The 20,493-nt window shown below is 35.1% G+C and overlaps 1 protein-coding gene across 3 annotated transcripts in view; it reads right to left on the bottom strand.

The window, feature by feature from the left end:
* The window catches only part of WDR17 (WD repeat domain 17), a 118,342-nt gene that overhangs the window by 64,000 nt on the left and 33,849 nt on the right, over positions 1 to 20,493 (bottom strand). For all 3 annotated transcript variants that reach the window (XM_078002736.1, XM_078002734.1, XM_078002735.1), the window contains 2 exons: positions 5,389 to 5,517; positions 818 to 1,001 (listed from right to left, as the gene is read on the bottom strand). In XM_078002736.1, the coding sequence (XP_077858862.1) occupies positions 818 to 1,001; positions 5,389 to 5,511 (307 nt within the window). In that variant the 5' untranslated portion in view covers positions 5,512 to 5,517. The remainder of the gene's footprint in view (positions 1 to 817; positions 1,002 to 5,388; positions 5,518 to 20,493) is intronic.

The following is a 20,493-nucleotide window of genomic DNA, read 5'->3' as shown; positions in this document are numbered from 1 at the left end:
GGAAACAAATTCAAGGATAATTGCCTATAAATTCCCAGTATTTTTGCCTTAGAATATTATAAAGAAATTTGAACAAAACAAGGTGAGATTTTCATGTCTCAGTTTTATACCTCAAACTTATAACAATTATTTTTTAGAGAAGAAGCGGAATTGAAAAACATATCTAGCAGTAGCTTTCAAAACCATAATCAATTGAGCTAAATATGGTGCTCAGAAAGAGAGTTAATTATTGTGACACTGAACACAGAATAATTATTACTTAACTTTACCATTATGATGGGATAAGATTGAATACAAGTTCCCAATTCTAAGTACAAAGAGTATAATGCTATTATTCCAATTCATAAAGCCCAATTGGTGTGATGAGGACGTTCTACGTTGACCAAATTAAAAACAAAGGCATTAAACCAGCTCAACAATGCATCAAATATATGCATAATACTTTCTTTGTAATTTAAAGGTTGGACTAGAGTAACGAACAGCCAAGGCTTCTTACTTGTCTCAATAAGAACATCTTTCTGATTACTAATTTTATATTTATTTTGGAAATTCTTACATTATATTTAAACATTAATAAAATTATTTGGTATTGACTAGGTTTTTAGTTCATCGTATGTTGTAAGTATAATTATTTCATGAAATTTTGTTTCAGTTTTGTACCTATGGACACGAGTCATTATGTAAACTTTATTTCTTATACAGATTGCCATTAGGAAGTTTGAAAATACCAGTTTAAAAGCTGAACTAATAATATTGATAGTGCTTGTTGAAATAAAAATATTTTATTCCATAAAATAAATCCCAGTTATAATTATACCTTTTGTACTGTCGAGTTTAGCAATGACTTTTTGTTCTGCAACATTCCAAATGATCACTAAATTATCAGTACTGCCACTTGCAAACAGATCAGGATTATGTGGACACCAAGAAATTGCTGTGATTGTTTTTTTATGTTCAGACATAATTGCATGAAGTTTGAATTCATTATAACGGCGATCCAACTAAAACAAAATATATAAATAACATATTTTAGTGCTCCTTTTTAAGATAATACACTATTAATAGTCATGTTACACAAAACTAAAGCTACATACATGAAAATCAGTTCACCTAATAATAAAGACATGAACACATTTCAAGCCTTGGTCTATATTCAAGTATATTCAGGAATATTCAACCAGCTGAAAAAAAAAACATTAAAAACTGAGAGAATAAATCACATCCATTTTAAATATAAGTAAAAATAAATGTTTCACATTTAAATATGCATGATAATTCAGAGCTTTATTATATTTTCCATAACTATATGTACTTATGAGAAGAAAAATCCTTGGTTTTGGAATATTTTTTCTGCAATTTTTCACTTATACTTGAATCAAGAAAATTTGGGTTGAATACGCCAACTGCTCATTATTACACTATTAAGATGTCCAAAGCTTCCAGAGCAATGACGTCATTCGCTCTTTTAATTTTACTGTTTTTTGGACAGGACATTATATTGTGTTTTTATATATAAATAGAAAAAAATAAACAGCCTACTTTTTCCTATTCCTTTTGTAAATGAGACTGCATTAATTAGTGAATTAATCTCTACCATTTTTAGCATGTTTTGGAATATGTTGTTATGTCCTTTTGTTATAGTTTTCTCCCCTTTAGCATATAATGAGCCTTTCACAGTGCTATTCTAAGTTTTAAAAATCATTATGATATTAAGTATTTATTACATCAAACTTTTTAAAGCCATATGCTTGCAATAAAATCCTAACTGATAAGCAGCCTTCCAATCTCTACACGATCGAATCTCTGCTCTTTAGCCAAAGTAATTTGAAATCATGTTCCTCCCTGATCCCTCTGAACTTCTTGTTTCTCTTTTACGGCCAATCACCTCCACTTGATGGCCTTCTGCTTGCTGCTCCCTTGGCTTCTAAACACCCTATCCACGGATTTGCTTACGGTTATTCATTCTCCTTTTTTTTTTTTTTTTTTTTTTTTCTTGAGACGGAGTCTCGTTCTGTCGCCCAGGCTGGAGTGCAGTGGCGTGATCTCAGCTCACTGCAAGCTCCACCTCCTGGGTTCACGCCATTCTGCTGCCTCAGTCTCCTGAGTAGCTGGGACTACAGGCGCCCGCCACCATGCCTGGCTAATGTTTTTTGTATTTTAGTAGAGACGGGGTTTCACCGTGTTAGCCAGGATGGTCTCGATCTCCTGACCTCGTGATCCGCCCATCTCAGCCTCCCAAAGTGCTGGGATTACAGGCGTGAGCCACCGTGCCCGGCCTCATTCTCCTATTGAGGTCTGAGTTTAAACGAACCTCTTCTGAGACATGTTTTCTGACCATGTTATCTTAATTCATAACTCTTCCGAGAACCTATCCCATGACTATCTTATTATACCTGTTTTTTCAGCCTCTGTAGAACACTTTTTTCTGAAAATTTTACCTATTTGTTTACTTATCTTATCACCTTTCCTTACACTTTACAAGAATATAAGTTCCATAAAAAGACTTTGCCTGTTTCTTCATAGTTGCAATCCTGGTACACAGTAAGGCTTGGTTAATTGAAGATATTCCGTTAATATTATTGAAAGAATAAACACTTATGATCTGTTTAACATCTAAGTAACTTAATGTCTGCCATCGCAGATAATGCTGCAGTGAACATTGTATGTAAAATTTTTGACTAATCACATAAGTATTTCCTAAGGCTTTCTATTCTATAACTTCTCTCTCTTTCTATAACTTCAGCTATTCTTGGACAACTTTGGATTAAAACATTATTAAAGATAACCCATTACCAATGGAGTTTTCATCTGATTAGCACTGCAGCAATAGCAATTTTAAGTTGACTTACTTAAATACATAATTGTGTTTTCTATACCTTTAGAAATAAATAGGATTTTAAGTTTCAAATTATTCAGAAATTTAAGTCACCTATGGTAGATACAGTGAGGATATCTAATGTATCCAAAAGAAAAGCCCTACTATATAAGTTAGAAATTAATAGAAGAATCTATTAATATAGTAAATGTGTGAAGAAGCTACGTGGCATATGAGTGACCTTCATTGACATTGCCATACAAATTATCTATATAGTAACTGTGAGCACACTAGAGAACAATGAACTATTTGCAAGAATTAATCTACTAATGCGTTCTTATGATATTTACAATTCAGTAATATTAAACTGTACTATTACATTGAGATTGACCATAAATTACTCTATTTTTAGGGTACATTAGCATATTAGTGCATTACAAAACAACAGTTAAGGAAAAATTCTAATACCATTTCCCATTATCATTTAATCATTCAGAAAAATATAGTGTGACCGATTGTCAGACTTTGACTATGCATTAGTGCTAGGTGTTATTTAATAAATATTTCCTCCGAAAATAATTGTATCATGTTATATTTACGTAGCATAATTTTCAAAGCACTTTAATTAAGATGATAATATTTAAAACAATACATATTAACATAAATTTCATATTAATGTCACCATTTAATAATATAATTTTCTATTGGCATACTTTGAAACTAGGTTTTATAGTGGACACTGTAATGAACTGTCTCCTAAGTTTATTTGCATCACCTTCTAAATTAGGATAATTTTTGTTTGTTTCAGTCCTTAATGACATGACAACTTTCATGTACATTGTTTATATTAATAATTTTATCTCAATATTTTTAAATATTCATCATAAAATGTCATCATAAATTTAAGATATAGAAACTTGAAAAAATTTAGTTTTGGTTTCACCCACTGAGTTTCTTTACCATCCTTACCTCAGAAGAATAGTTTGACTTGCTTGATAACTTTCTCTTCTTTGAGGAGGAAATAAAATACAAGACAGGGACTTAGGATTAGGAGAGAAATTGTGTAGGAGGGATTTGGGAGTGAGAAGCCTGGTATTATATGAAGAGTGTAAAGGAGGTAGATGGGAGAACAAAAGAGGCATTTAGAAGTCTTGCTGCAGTGTTGTGTATGAAGGGTGTGAAAATGAAGAAGTGTGAGTTTCATTGAAGTTACATTTTGTTTGCTAGATATTTCTACATTTTAAGAAATAGACCACTTAAAATCTTACTCTATATTGTGGAAATTTGATTGTTTTATACATTAATGCTATTATTTCTTAAATTTTCAATAAAGCAGAATACAATTAGTAATGAACTAATATGTAGTAATGAAAAGAATTTTTGCTCTAGAATAAAACAAGTTATTCTGAGTCTTAACCGAAGTAAGTTGGAGTTTCAAGATTCTTTCCTTAAACCCATTCTTTTAAGACAAGTAATGAATGTCTTCTAAGTGCCAGAAAGTGTGCAAAAATTTGAGAATTAAAAGATGGGAAAGACTCACTTCTAATAAATGAAAGCATGTAGAGAGGCTTTTTATGAGGTCCGTTACTACTAAGAAAGAGGGGAAAATAGAATATGGAAAAGAGTTCATACAGCAGCTGAGATTTGAAAGATGAGAAAGTGTTCTCTAGACAGGCAATGTAAGCAAACTGAAAAATTAGTGTAAGCGAAGGCAAGATATGAAAGACTGAGATGTGTTAGAAAAATGTAATTGGTTTGGTAGACCTGGAACACAGAGTAAGAGACAGGCAGGAAGATCACAAAAGCATTTGAATGCCGTACTACGAAGTTTAGATGTTACTATTAGGGAATAAGTAGCAACTGAAAGCTTTAAAATTTAGATTTGCATTACAGATAACTGATTACACTGAACAAAAAATTAGTGGGAGCCAAAGTAAAAATAGCGACTATTAAGAGATTATTATAATAGTTCAGGCGAGAAAGATATCAGGAACATATTAGAATCACTCTTGGCTACCAAGGGCACAGGATGTGAGTGGAAGAGGGAGTCAAAGATAACTATCACATTTCTGGTTTAGATGAATGGTTAGCTGGTGACACTCAGATACTGACTTTGAATTTAAGGAGAAAGACTGGACTTTGATTTAACATGCTTGTGGCACTTCTATATGAAGAAATTCAGGCGGTTTTTGGCTCTATAAATTATGAACCGATAAGGGGTATCTGAATGGAGCTAGGACATGAAAAAAATAGTTATATGAATTTTTCTCCCAATAATATCTCAAAATATATCTGTCCTAATTTTACTATAATGATCTCTAATGGACTATCCACATTTCTCAACTGATAAAAGAATTTTCTTATATCAAAGTTACTAATAATTTAATAATGTGTTTTCTAAAGGTTTAACTTTTAAAACCTTTATGGTATAAATCGCAAAACTTTAAAAATAGAAATATAAATGAAATTATAGCATTATGTTTTTCATGTAACAAGGACTTAAAATATGTATTCATTAAATATTAATTTTACCTGACATAATTAAAAATGGAAAAGAATTACCATTATTTTACCTGATAAATATAGATAGCCAGAGTCGCACAATACGCAAACCTATCTCCGCCGGCGGCACACACATCCTTGTTCCACGGCTGACATCCAGCAGCCAGCAATCCCACTTGCCTTACCTGGGACATATTTGCCTTGAAAAACAAATTTGAAGACATGTCAGTGATTTTCATTATTAATAAACCTCCTCATTGTTTTATGTCTGTCTTCCCCAACCCTTACCTTTATGCCCTGAAAAACATTTTACTAGTACTGTTAATTTTGACTTTTATTTTCAGAGAACAGTAGTGAACTCCCTAAATGTCTGCAGACATCGAGGCAATTTATTTATTTATTTATTTTTTATTTTTTTTTGAGACAGAATCTTGCTCTGTCACCCAGGCTGGAGTGCAGTGGCATGGTCTCGGCTCACTGCAAGCTCCACCTCCTGGGTTCACACCATTCTCCTGTCTCAGCCTCCTTGAGTAGCTGTGATTTCAGGTGCCCGCCACCACATCTGGCTAATTTTTCTATTTTTAGTAGAGACGGGGTTTCACTGTGTTAGCCAGGATGGTCTTGATCTCCTGACCTTGTGATCCGCCTGCCTCAGCCTCCCAAAGTGCTGGGATTACAGGCGTGAGCCACCGCGCCCAGCCTAAGGCAACTAATTTAAATGAGGAAAGCAGGAGATACCATAACGAAGGAACAACAGCTGATATTTGGCCAAGGGCTGAGAAACGCATAAGCAGTGATACAGAAATTGCACATGCTGTATTAATAGTATCACTGAAGAAGGCCATCATCCCATGTTGCAAGATTTATGGAACTTCCTAGAAAAACTGAAATATCCAGATTTTTTTTTTTTATTCTAGTGGTTGACATTTATTATGATCTTGCTATGTGCAAGACACTGTTCTAAGTATTAGGTTGGTGCAAAAGTAATTGTGGAAACAGTAATTTTGCACCAACCTAATTCTTTATTTATTTTTTTTTTTTGCAGGGTCCTCCTTTTTTTTTTTTTTTTTTTTTTTTTCCAACATTTCAAAGTGACTTTATTGGCTGTACATTCTTTTTTTTTTATTATTATACTTTAAGTTCTAGGGTACATGTGCATAACGTGCAGGTTTGTTACATATGTATACTTGTGCCATGTTGCTGTGCTGCACCCATCAACTCGTCAGCACCCATCAACTCGTCATTTACATCAGATATAACTCCCAGTGCAATCCCTCCCCCCTCCCCCCTCCCCATGATAGGCCCCGGTGTATGATGTTCCCCTTCCCGAGTCCAAGTGATCTCATTGTTCAGTTCCCACCTATGAGTGAGAACATGCGGTGTTTGGTTTTCTGTTCTTGTGATAGTTTGCTAAGAATGATGGTTTCCAGCTGCATCCATGTCCCTTCAAAGGACACAAACTCATCCTTTTTTATGGCTGCATAGTATTCCATGGTGTCTATGTGCCACATTTTCTTAATCTAGTCTGTCACTGATGGACATCTGGGTTGATTCCAAGTCTTTGCTATTGTGAATAGTGCCGCAATAAACATACGTGTGCATGTGTCTTTATAGCAGCATGATTTATAATCCTTTGGGTATATAACCAGTAATGGGATGGCTGGGTCATATGGTATTTCTAATTCTAGATCCTTGAGGAATCGTCATACTGTTTTCCATAATGGTTGAACTAGTTTACAATCCCACCAATAGTGTAAAAGTGTTCCTATTTCTCCACATCCTCTCTAGCACCTGTTGTTTCCTGACTTTTTAATGATTGCCATTCTAACTGGTGTGAGATGGTATCTCATTGTGGTTTTGATTTGCATTTCTCTGATGGCCAGTGATGATGAGCATTTTTTCATGTGTCTGTTGGCTGTATGAATGTCTTCTTTTGAGAACTGTCTGTTCATATCCTTTGCCCACTTTTTGATGGGGTTGTTTGTTTTTTTCTTGTAAATTTGTTTGATTCTTTGTAGGTTCTGGATATTAGCCCTTTGTCAGACGAGTAGATTGCAAAAATTTTCTCCCATTCTGTAGGTTGCCTGTTCACTCTGATTTTTTTATGTGAAATGTATCCATTTTTGAATACTGGCAATTCATTCAAGGCATCCCATTTGAATTTAAAACACTATGGGCCAATAAAGGAAGGGTTGTGACCTGTGTCATAGAACTTCAGTTTTTACATCGACTCTTCATCCTCACAAAATCTATTTGAGGTGCATAAGACAGGTATACAAGCTGGGTTAACAATACTGTTCACTGTTAGGACGGGGCAGAAAGAAGCTGAAAAGTATCTGAATAAAAACGGTTTATGTGGCAGGACAGAGAATGTTGGAATAGACAACCCCAAAGATGCAGACAAAGTAGTGCAGCAGAAGCAGGCCTGGGCAGGAAATAAGGAATTATACCAAGCTTTACGCCAGGCGTAGAGTGAGAGTTGGAGTCAAGCATTAAACCTTACGTCTCCATTTCTTGTATCTAAAATACAGCTTCTGAACTATATTTCCTGTCAGATTCCTCTCACATAAAAAAATGCTATGAATCTGTCTGTAAACTCTAAATACCTCCAAGATACCACAGAACAGACAATAAGTGGTAAGGCTGTAAGTCTATGATCATAATGAAAACTCATAAGAAAATCATACGAAGGCAAAAAACACCTCTGTGCAGAGTATTAAACTATGTGCTTATCTAATAAATGACATTCAAAAACGAAATTAGTGACAAAAAATACTTTCTAAAGGTAGAATCCAAGCCATTATTAGCTATCTTTTCAATATGGTCTAAAATACTGGTCTAAAAATAAAGATAGGAGCTCCTAATATGAGAGACAATCTTCCATTTACACTACCACAAAGTTATACCAGGCAAATTCAATTTTTAACTATTGTCAATTTCGTATCTGATTTTTAAATGAGGAAAAAATGTAAGTAGTGATTGTAATCTTAAATATTTTGGTTTGGAAAGTTAAGTAGAAACTGAGAGCTATAATAAATTTGGTTTTACGTGACTAATATATTGCATAGTGAATATTTAATTTACGCTGCTCAAAAGCTTCGCATAATGCTAATGTCAAAACCACAACATGTAAAATATCACACATACAAGACTTACACACATAAATATATACACATCTGATCTACATCTCAAGTCTTACAGATGCTTGTTCAGTGTATACCCTGAACCTTCCAACTCTTAATCCAATTCATTTAATGCTCAGCAATTAGTAAATTTTAAATGGTTAAGTTTTCTCCCATAGATCACTAACTCATATTTATTTACAAAACTATGTTCTTCATTTTATCTTTTCTACTTCATATTTTCACTTCTGAAAAGGATCTACTTTCTTCTCATCTCCTCTTCCATTCTTCTCCAATTCTTTCTGTCTTCATCTCATTAAATCCCCTTATCTGAGCAGAATTAGTGATAGATTTAGAAAAACAAAGTAAATAAATTACTTGAAGTATAAGCTGGCATGATAAAGTAACAGCGCTACCAATCTTGAGTGCTTTTATGTATTCAGAAACTTTCCTCCTCCTCTAATGACACCTGTATTTCCTCAAACATTAGCATCCAGGGTAAATTAAAAATATATACATTTCTTTTTTTTTTTTTACCCTTAGTAATATTACAGTATCTTTCACTGAAAATGTACATTATTTCAGCCACATTGTGAGTTACATTGACTTATGGAGATTATGTGGAGATCTGTTAAATTACTATTTATAACATTTGCATCTAAGTAAAAATGTCTTTTGATTTCTGTTTAACCAAATATTGAGTTTATATTTGGAAAAGAAACATAATTAAAGAAAAATCTTTAAACACACAATTAAAATGAAGTCATTTGGCCAAGCACAGTGGCTCATGCCTATAATCCCCCAGCACTTTGGGAGGCCAAGATGGGTGGATCGCTTGAACCCAGGAGTTCAAGACGAGTCTGGGCAACATAAGGAGATCCTATCTCTACAAAAATACAAAAATTAGCCAGGGGTGGTGGTGCGCACTTGTAGCCCTCGCTACTTGGGAAGCTGAGGTGGGAGGATTGCTTTAGCCTGAGAGGTGCAGGTTGCAGTGAACTGTGATCGCACCACTGCACTCTTGCCTGGGAGACAGAGCAAGTCTCAAATAAACAAATACATAAATAAAAGTCATTTAAAAATTTTCACTTTTTGGTAACTTTTTTTTCACATTTTTCATAATTAACAAACAATTGCTAGAAAAACAGCAAAACTGAGCAAAAAGTACAGAGAGTTCCCATATGCCCCTCATAGCCTCCCCCCACCACATAACATGAGTTTCCCCACTATTAACACTCAGCATCAGATGGCACATGTTAAAACTGATGAGCCTATATTGACACATCATTATTACCCAAAGCCCACAGTTTACATTAGGGCTCATTCTTGATGTTCTCCATCATATAAGTTTTCACATATGTGTAATGATATGTATCCACCATTACAGTATGGGCAAGGATAGCTTCACTGCTCTAAAAAGTCCTTTGTGCTGGCCGGGTGCGGTGGCTCACGCCTGTAATCCCAGCACTTTGGGAGGCCGAGGCGGGTGGATCACGAGGTCAGGAGTTCAAGACCAGCCTGGCCAAGATGGTGAAACCCCGTCTCTACTAAAAATACAAAAAATTAGCCAGGTGTGGTGGTGGGTGCCTGTAATCCCAGCTACTTGGGAGGCTGAGGCAGAGAATTTCTTGAACCCAGGAGGCAGAGGTTGCAGTGAGCCGAGACTGTGCCACTGCACTCCAGGCTGGGCGACAGAGTGAGACTCTGTCTCAAAAAAAAAAAAAAAAAGTCCTTTGTGCTCTGCCTATTCATCTCCCCCCCTCTCCAATTCCTGACTACTAATCTTTTAATGTTTCCATAGTTCTGCCTTCCCACAAAGTCACATAGTTGGAACCATAGAGTATGTAGCCTTTACAGACTGCCTCCTTTCAGTTAGTAATTCGCATTTAGTTTGCCTTCATGTCTTTTCATAGCTTGAGAGCTCATTTCTTTTTTTTTCTCCATTTTTTATTGTGGTAAAATACGCATAACATAAAATCTAACTTCTTAACCCTTTTAAGTGTACAATTCATAATGTGCAACCAGGAGTGTGAGGTTGCAGTGAACTATGACCGTGCCACTGCACTCCAGCCTGGGTGATAGAGACCCTGTCTGCGGGGGTGGGGGAGAGGGAGGCAAGCAGGGAGGGCAGGAGGAAGAAGGGAGGGAGGGAGGAAGGAAGGAAAAAAGGAAGGAAGGGAAAAACACTATTAACAGTACCCAAAGAATGGGAGAAAATATTCGTAAACCACATATCTGATAAGGGATTAATATCCCAAATATAGGGAGAATTCCCAAAACTCAACAATGACAAAGAAACATGATTTATCTGATTCAAAAATGGGCAAAGGACTTGAATACATAATGTCCTCAAATTTTATCCCTGTTGTAGTGTATGTCAGAATTTCCTTCTGATTTAAAGCTGAATAATATTCCGTTGTGCATATATGCCGTATTTCCTTATCCATGTGTCTATGAATTGTCACCTGGATTGCTTCCATGTTTGAGCTATTACAAAAAAATGCTGCGATGAAAATGGATGTACAAATATCTCTTCCACGCCCTGCTTTCAATTTTGGGGGGTTTACATGCAGAAGTGGGATACTACATCAAATAATAATTTTATTTTTACTTTTTTGCAAAACTACCATACTGTTTTCCACAGCAGCAATTCCATTTTACATTACAACAAACAGGGCACAAGTGTTTGGATAACTCCACATCCTGACCAACATGTGCTATTTTCTGTTATTTGATAGTAGCCATTCTAATTGGTGTGAGATGGTGTTTTATTGTTCTTTTGATTTGCATTTCCCTGAAGATTAATAATGTTGAGCATCTTTTCATGTGCTTATCAGTCATTTCTGTAACATCTTTGGTGAAACATCTATTTAAGTATCTTGTCCATTTTTCAACCAGGTAAATCACGTTTTTGTAATTGTTAAGTTTTAGGAGTTCTTCCTATATTTGCGATATTAATCCTATATCAGATATGTGATTTACAAATATTTTCTTCATTGTGTGAGTTGCTGTCCATTTTACTGTTGATAGAGTTTTTCTCTTCTTCTTCTTCTTCTTCTTCTTCTTCTTCTTCTTCTTCTTCTTCTTCTTCTTCTTCTTCTTCTTCTTCTTCTTCTTCTTTTCTTCTTCTTCTTTTTCTTTTTCTACAGACAGGTTTCTTTCTGGAGTGTAGTGGCATGATCATACTTCACTGCAACCTCAAACTCCTAGGCTCAAGTGATCCTGCTGCCTCAGACTCCCAAGTAGCTAGGCCTACAGGCATGCACCATCATGCCTGGCTATTTTCTGTTGTTGCTGAAACAGTCTCACCATGCTGCACAGGTTAGTCTCGAACTCCTGACCTCAAGTGATTATCCTGCCTCAGCCTCCCGAAGTGCTGGGATCACAGATGTGAGTCACCATGCCTGGCCAGTGTTTTTCTTTTGATGCACAGAATTTTAATTTTCATGAAATCCAATTTGCTTGTTTTGTGCTTTTGATGCCTGTGCCTTTGGTATCATATTCCAGACATTGCTGTCAAATCCAATGTTGTGAAGCTTTTGCCTTCTGTTTTCTTCTAAAAGCTTTATAGATATTGGTCTTAAATTTAGTGTCTTTGATCCATTTTAATTTTTTATATGGTGTTAGGTAAGAGTCCAATTTCATTCTTTGGCATGTGGATATTTCGTTTTTCCAGCACATATGTTAAGACTGGCCTTTCTGCATTGAATGGTATTGCCACTCTTGTCAAATGATATTTGGTCATATATGTAAGGGGATAGTTCTGAAGTCTCTATTCTATTCCATTGGCCTATGTACCTGCCTTTCTGCTGGTATGACACTGTTTTGATTACTGCAGTATTGCAACAAGTTTTGAAATCAGAAAATGTGAGTACTTCAGTTTTGTTATTCAGGGTCTCTTGAGCTTCTATATCAATTTTAGGACGGCTTTTAAAAATTCTTGCATTTGCCCGTTTCATCTAGGTTATCAAATTAGTTGGTGTGCAATTGTTCCTACTACTGTCTTATAATGTTTTTAATTTCTTTATAATCTGTAGAGATGTTCCAATTTTTGTGATTTTAATAATTTGAGTCTTCTCTCTTTTTCTTAGTCTATCCAGCTACAGGTTTGACAATTTTGTTGATCTTTCTCTCTATTTTTTTTCTATTCTCTATTTCATTTATCTCTGCTTGGATATTATATCTTTCATTCTAGTTTTGAGTTTAGTTTATTATTTTGTTAGTTCCTTAAGCTGTAAAAATAGGTTGCTAATTTGAGATCTTATAAATGCTTTAATGAAATTATTTATGGCTACAAACTTTCCCTCTGGCATTGATTCTACTGCATCCCATAAGTTTTGGTATGTTGTGTTTTTGTGTCACTCATCTCTAAGAGTTCTCTACTTTTCCTTGTGATTTCTTCTTTCATCCATTGGTTGTTTGAGAGTGTGTTAATGTCCATAAATTCGTGAATTTTTCAGTTCTCTTTCTGTTATTGATTTCTAACTTTATCTTGCAGTGTTCAGAGAAGACACAATGTATGATAACTACTTTTTAAAATCTATTGAGGTTTAATATTTGGACAAACATATTGCCCATCCTGGAAAATGTCGCATGTGCACTTGAGAAGAATGTGTATGCAGTTATGGAGTAGGGTGTTCTGTATATGTCTGTTAGATCCAGTTGGATTAATATATTGTTTGAGTCCTTAGTTTCCTTGCTTATTTCCTGTCTGATGTATTCATTATTGAGAACGGGGTACTGAATTATACAACTATTATTGTAGAACTATCTATCCCTTCAATTCAGTTAGTTTTTGCTTCATATATTTTGATGGTGTTTTTTGGGTGTATAAATGATTGTAATTGTTATATTTTGCTGCATTGAAACTTTATTGATATATAGTGTCCTTCTTTGACTTTTCTGAACTTTTTGATTAAAAATCAATTTCATCTAATATTAATATAGGCATGCCTGCTTTCTTTTTGCTACTCTGTGCATGGAAAAAAATTTTTCCATCCTTTTACTTCCAATTTATTTGTGTCTTTGGATCTCAAATGAATCAACTGTAGACAGCATATAGATGGACCTTGTATTTTTTATTGTTATACTTTAAGTTCTAGGGTACATGTGCACAACGTGCAGGTTTGTTGCATATGTATACACGCGCCATGTTGGTGTGCTGCACCCATTAACTTATCATTTACATGAGGTATATCTCCTAATGCTATCCCTCCCCCTCCCCCCACCCCACGACAGGCCCCAGTGTGTGATGTTCCCCTTCCTGTGTCCAAGTGTTCTCATTGTTCAATTCCCACCTATAAGTGAGAACATGTGGTGTTTGGTTTTTTGTCCTTGCGATAGTTTGCTAAGAAGGATGGTTTCCAGCTTCATCCATGTCCCTACAAAGGACATGAACTCAACCTTTTTATGGCTGCATAGTATTCCATGGTGTATATATGTGACATTTTCTTAATCCAATCTATCATTGATAGACATTTGGGTTGGTTCCAAGTCTTTGCTATTGTGAATAGTACTGCAATAAACATACCTGTGCATGTGTCTTTATAGCAGCATGATTTATAATCCTTTGGGCATATATCCAGTAATGGGATGGCTGGGTCAAATGGTATTTATAGTTCTAGATCCTTGAGGAATCACCACACTATCTTCCACAATGGTTGAACTAGTTTACAGTCCCACCAACAGTGTAAAAGTGTTCCTGTTTCTCCACATCCTCTCCAACACCTGTTGTTTCCTGACTTTTTAATGAACGTCATTCTAACTGGTGTGAGATGGTATCTCATTGTGGTTTTGATTTGGATTTCTCTGATGGCTAGTGATGATGAGCATTTTTTTCATGTGTCTGTTGACTGTATAAATGTCTTCTTTTTAGAAGTGTCTGTTCATATCCTTCACACACTTTTTGATGGGATTGTCTGTTTTTTTTCTTGTAAATTTGTTTGAGTTCTTGGTAGATGCTGGATATTAGCCCTTTGTCAGATGAGTAGATTGCAAAAATTTTCTCCCATTCTATAGGTTGCCTGTTCACTCTGATGGTAGTTTCTTTAGCTGTGCAGAAGCTCTTTAGTTTAATTAGATCCCATTTGTCAATTTTGGCTTTTGTTACCATTGCTTTTGGTGTTTTTGACATGAAGTCCTTGCCTTTGCCTATGTCCTGAATGGTATTGCCTAGATTTTCTTCTAGGGTTTTTATGGTTTTAGGTCTAACATTTAAGTCTTTAATAGATGGATCTTTTTAAAAATCAATTCTGCCAATCTCTGTCTTTTGTTTGAAGAGCTTAATATCCATTTACATTGACAGTAATTACTGATAAAGGACTTACTTCTGTCATTTTGCTATTCATTTCCAATATGCTTCATAGCTTTTTTGTCCTCATTTCCTGCAACACTTTTGCCTTTTGTGTTTAAAAGTTAATTTTTGCAGTGAAACTTTGAATTCCTTTCTCATTTTCTTCTGTGTATATCCTATAGCTGTTTTCTTTGTGGCTACCATGGAGATTAAACTTAACATGTTAAAGTTACAAGACTCTAATTTAAATTTATTCCAAATTAGCTTCAATTACATGCAAAACCTGAGCTCCTTTAAAACTCCAACCCCACACCTTTAAGTTCTTGATGCCAAAAAAATTACATCTTTATATATTGTGTGGCCTGAAACACAAACAAATTATTTTAAATACATTAGTTTCTTAAAGTAAGAGAAGACAAAATGTGGAATCACCAACCAAAGTTACAATAATACTACTTGTATACTAAGAATTTTTAAAATATTTTATTCGTTTAAATGATGATGAAGACAAACAATAGCATTCCACACCACTGTTTCCAAATACTAGCACTTACAATTGTCCATGTATTTACCTTTATTGAGATCTTTATTTTTTCATATGGCTTTGAGTTACTGTCTAGAGACATTTCATTTCACCCTGCAGAACTTCCTTGAGCATTTCTTCCAAAGCAGGTTTAAAGATAATGAACTCCCTCAGTTTTTGCTTATTGGGAAATGTATTAATTTCTCCCTCACTTCTGAAAGACAGTTTTGCACGATAAAAGATACTTGGTTGACATTTTTTTTCTTTTAGCACTTTAAATATATTGGCCCATTTCCTTCCAGTCTCCAAAGTTTCATATCAGAAATCTGTTGTTTATACTATTGAGGATCCCTGTACGTATGTGTTAATCACTTCTTTCTTATTGATTTCAAGATTCACTCTGTTTTTCAAGATTTGATTATGATGTGTCTCCATTGTGGGTCTGTTTCAGCTCAAATTCTTGGAGTTTGCTGAAACTCTTGGAAATTTACTTCATGTTTTTCATCAAATTTGAGGAGTTTTCTGCCATTATTTCTTCAAATATTCTTTCTTCTCTTCCATCTCTCTCTCTTCCCCTTTGGTACTCACACATGAGTGCATATTGTTGGGCTTCATAGTGTCCTTTATGTCCCTTCAGTTTTGCTTACTTCTCTTCAATCTCTTTCTGTTCCTTAGACTCAATATTTTCTATTGTCTTATCTTCATATTTGCCAATAATTTCTTCTTAAATGTCTCTGAATTCTTCTATTTTACTTAAGTTATTATATTTTTCAGCCCTACAATTCTTTTTCTGGTTTTCTATCTCTTTATTATCTCCATTTTGTTCAAATATTGTTTTCTTGACTTTCTCCATATCTCCTTTTAGTTTTTAAGCATCCCAAAACAGTTGTTTTAAAGTCTTTGTCTAGTAGATCTTTCATCAGGTCTCTTTCAAAAAGAATCTGTTTATTTTTTTTCCACTGAAAGAGCCATAATTTTCTGTTTCTTTTTAGGGCTTGTGGCTTTCTGTTGAACACTGGACACTTGAATCTAGTAATATGGTAACTCTGGAAATCAGAGTCTCCTCCTTCCTCAGGATTTGCTATTTTTGTTTTCACTTGTTATTTTTGTTTTCAATTGTTGTGGGCTGTGTCTGTGCCAAGGATCATCCTCAGGTATAAACATAAGGACTTCTCAGGGTTATTCTGAACTTGTGTCTTTTTCTGTTCATGCACAGTAACTTCCTAATTTTGTTTGTATAGGCAGTTGCTTTTGAATTGCATAGGCTTTAATTGCTGGCTCTCAAAAGGGTGAAAAGAAAAAAATTAAGGGATTCAGCCCTTTAAGTCCCCTTGAAATCACTTCAGCTGGAGCGGAAGGAGATTGTAACAGTGGAGGTAGGTGCAATAACAATGGCTGCCCACCTCTTTGTCTGCACTTCTGTGATCAGAAGCAGTAGATTCCTGATATACAAAGGACAGAGTGCTTTTTTTTCTACCCTGGTGCAAATAAGCTGCTTGCAAGATACTTCTGGAGTATATGCTCAGTTGTCTGCCCTGGAGCTTGAGGTGAGGGATGAGTAGCTGCCACTGTGCTGGGAACTAAAACTTACTAACTTCAATTTATCATCCAAGCCTTCCCCTGAAAGTTGCAAGCCTTCACAGATTCTGGTATTACAAAATAATTACATCAGACAGACTGTACCGGTGCAATTGTTGTCTAGGTGGGGAGAGAGATTTCTAGTGCCTTTCATGGCTTAATGGCTAATTGCTTTTTAGTGTAGAATAATATTTATCTATCTAGATGTAGCGCAGTTTATTTATTAACCAGTATACTGAAGGACATACTTGTTGCTTCCATGTTTTAGCAATTATGCTTAAAGCTGCTATAAACATCCATGTGCAGGTTTTTGGGTGGACACAGCTTTTTTGCTGGACCATATAATAAGAATATGTTTAGCTTTGTAAGGACCCATCAAACTGTCTTCCATAAGGTCTGTGTCATTTTGTATTCCCATTAGAAATGAGAGTTTCTGTTGCTCCACATCCTTGCCAGCATCTGGTGTTTGGATATTAGCCATTCCAATAGATATGAGGCGGTATCTAATTGATTTAATTTGCAATTCCCAAAAACAAATGATGTTGAACATCTTTTCACATGCTCACTAGTCATGTATATATATGCTTTGGTGAGGTATCTGTTCAGCTCTTTTGCCCACTTTAAAACCAGGCTGTTCCATCTTCTAGTTACTGAGTTATATGAATTATTTGTATATTTTGGATAACAGATCTTTAGCAGATGTGTCTTTTGCAAATATTTTCTTCCATTCTGTGGCTTGCCTTCTTATTCTGTTGATATTGTTAAAATTGAAGATTTTCATTTTAATAAAGTCCAACTTATCAATTATTTATTTCATAGAACATACCTTTTATATCTAAAAAGTGCTAGCAAAACCCACAGTCATCCAGGTTTTCTTTTATGTTACCTTCTACGAGTTTCATAGTTTTGCATTTTATATGTAGTCCTATGTTGCATTTTGGGTTATTTTTTGTAAAATATATAAGGCCTGTGTCTAGATTCTTTTTTTCAACATTGTATATCCAGTTATTCCAGCCTCATTTGTTGAAAAGACTATCTTAGTTTCACTGTATTGCCTTTGTTTCTTTATCAAATATCAGTTGAGTATATATATGTGGGTCTATTTCTAAGCTCTCTATTCTGTTCCATTGATCTATTTGTCTATCCTTTTGTAGATACCACAGCTATCTTTTTGATTGGAGCTATATAATAATTCTTTAAGTTGGGTAGTGTTAGTTCCCAACTTTTTTCTCCTTCAATCCGTTCCTGCATGTTGTCTACTTTTACCATTAAAGCTATTAGCAAATTAATTGCAGTTTTTTTTTAATTCCTTGTCTGATAATACCAACATTTCTGTTGTATCTGACTCTGGTTCTGATGCTTTGTCTGTCTATTCAAACTGTATTTTTTTGCCTTTTTGTTTATCATGTAAATTTTTGTGAGGTGTACATGATGAACTTCATAAAAGAAAATGCTGTAAACAGGCCTTTAGTAATGTAGTGGTAAGATGTGGGGGTAGAGTGAGCATTATAAAGTCCTATGATTAGGCCTCAGTCACGTGCCCATGACCAGTGCTTCTTAGTCCCCCCATCCCTGCTTAGGTGGGACACAATGGCTGAGGAAGGGCTGGTGTTGGGTATTTTCCTTCTCCCAGGTAGGTAAGGATCTTATGAAATTCTAGAGTGTTACACTCCGGACAAATAGGTTCTCTTGAGGTTAGGTCTTAAGAACAGAATGCCATGATCCTAAAATTCATACAGAACCAAACAAGAGCACAAATAGCCTATGCAATCCAAAGCCAAAGGAATAAGGCTGGAGGCAATGCATTACTTGACTTTAAATTATATTACAAGACTATGGTAACCAAAATAGCATGGCACTGGCATAAAAAATAGACATATAGATCAATGGAAGAGAATAGAGATCCCAGAAATAAAGCCACATACCTACAGTGAATTGATTTTCAACAAGGCCAACAAGAACACAGAGTGAGGAAACAACACCCTTTTCAATAAACAGTGCTGGAAAAATTAGACATCCACAATCAGGAGAATAAAACTAAACCCATATCTATCACCATATAAAAAAAAAATTCAAGATGTATTAAAGACTTAAATGCAAGATCAGAAACTATAAAAATACTAGAAGAAAACCTAGGGGAAACTCTTATGGACATTCATCTAGGCAAGGAATGTATACTATGACCTCAAAAGCACAGACAACAAAAACAAAAATAGACAAATGGGACTTAATTAAACTAAAGAGCTCCTGCACAACAAAAGAAATAATCAACAGAGAGAACACATAACCTGCAGAAAAGGGGAAATATCTGCAAACTATTCATCCAACAAGGGACTAATATCCAGAATATACAAAGAAACCAAATAACTCGACAACAACAAAAATACAAATAATCCCATTAAAAACTGGGCAAAGGACATGAGTAGACATTTTTCTGAAGAAGACATACAAATGGCCAAGAGGTATATGAAAAAATGTTCAACATCACTGATCATAAGAGAAATGCAAATTAAAACCACAATAAGATATAATCTTCCACCAGTCAGAGTGCCTATTACTAAAAAGATAGAAATAATAGATGTTGGTGAGGATGTGGGGAAAAGAGAATTCATACACTGTTGGTGCAAATGTAAATTAATACACTTTCTATGAGAAACAGCGTGGAAATTTCACAAATAAATAAAATTAGAGCTATTATATGATCCAGTAATCCTACTACTGTGTATCTACCCAAAGGAAAATAAATCATTATAGCAAAAAGATACCTGCACTCATATGTTTATTGCAGCACTATCTGCAATAGCAAAGCTATAGAATCAACTTAAGTGTCTATCAACAGATGACTGGATAACAAAAATGCAGTATATATACACAGTGGAATACTATTCAGCCATCAAAAATCATGTATTTTGCAGCAACATGGATGGAGCTGGAGGTCATTATCCTAAGGGAAACAAGCCATGCACAAAGAGTCACATATCACATGCTCTCATTCATAAGTGGGTAGTAAAAAAACGTGTACACATGGACGCGAAAGTGGAATGTTAGACAAGGGTGACTCCAAAGTGTGAAGGAGTGAGAGGGGTGGATGATGAGAAATTACTGAATGGTACAATGTACATTATTCAGGTGATGGATACCCTAAAAGCCCTGATTTGATCACTATGCAATCTATGCATGTAACAAAATTGTACTTGTACTCCATAATTTTATATGAATTATTTTAAAAGTTGGTTAAAAATAAAGAACAGAATGCTCTAGTGTAATTTAAGTGGTTTCTTTTCCCCTCCCACTGCTGGAAGCAAGAGGATATTCTTCTCTAATATTCACTGAGAGTACCAGTTTAGAGCTCCTGGAAGTAAAACGTTCAAAAGCTGCCCCACCACTCCCACTACTGGGTTCCTGTGAAGTTTTTAACTCTCAGACTTGACCATATTGTGCTTCCATCAATTTATCAGTTACAGTTCAGATTTTCTTACTCTGGCAGCGAAGCCCAGGTTGGTTTCTGCTAATTGATTTCTGCTCTGGTAAGTTGTGATTCTCTGCAACCGCATTTCTACCTCAATCATTTTGAGGGCAGTGATTTGCCTTGTGCCCTTACTTCTCAGGTGGATCTAGGAAGAGTTGTTGATTTTTCAAAGTGTTCAATTTTTTACTGGTT

Source organism: Macaca mulatta, chromosome 5 (assembly GCF_049350105.2).
Source record: "Macaca mulatta isolate MMU2019108-1 chromosome 5, T2T-MMU8v2.0, whole genome shotgun sequence".
NCBI classification, from domain to species: Eukaryota; Metazoa; Chordata; class Mammalia; order Primates; family Cercopithecidae; genus Macaca; species Macaca mulatta.
Note: the sequence above shows the minus strand (reverse complement) of the source record. Positions and strands in the feature narration are given on the sequence as shown.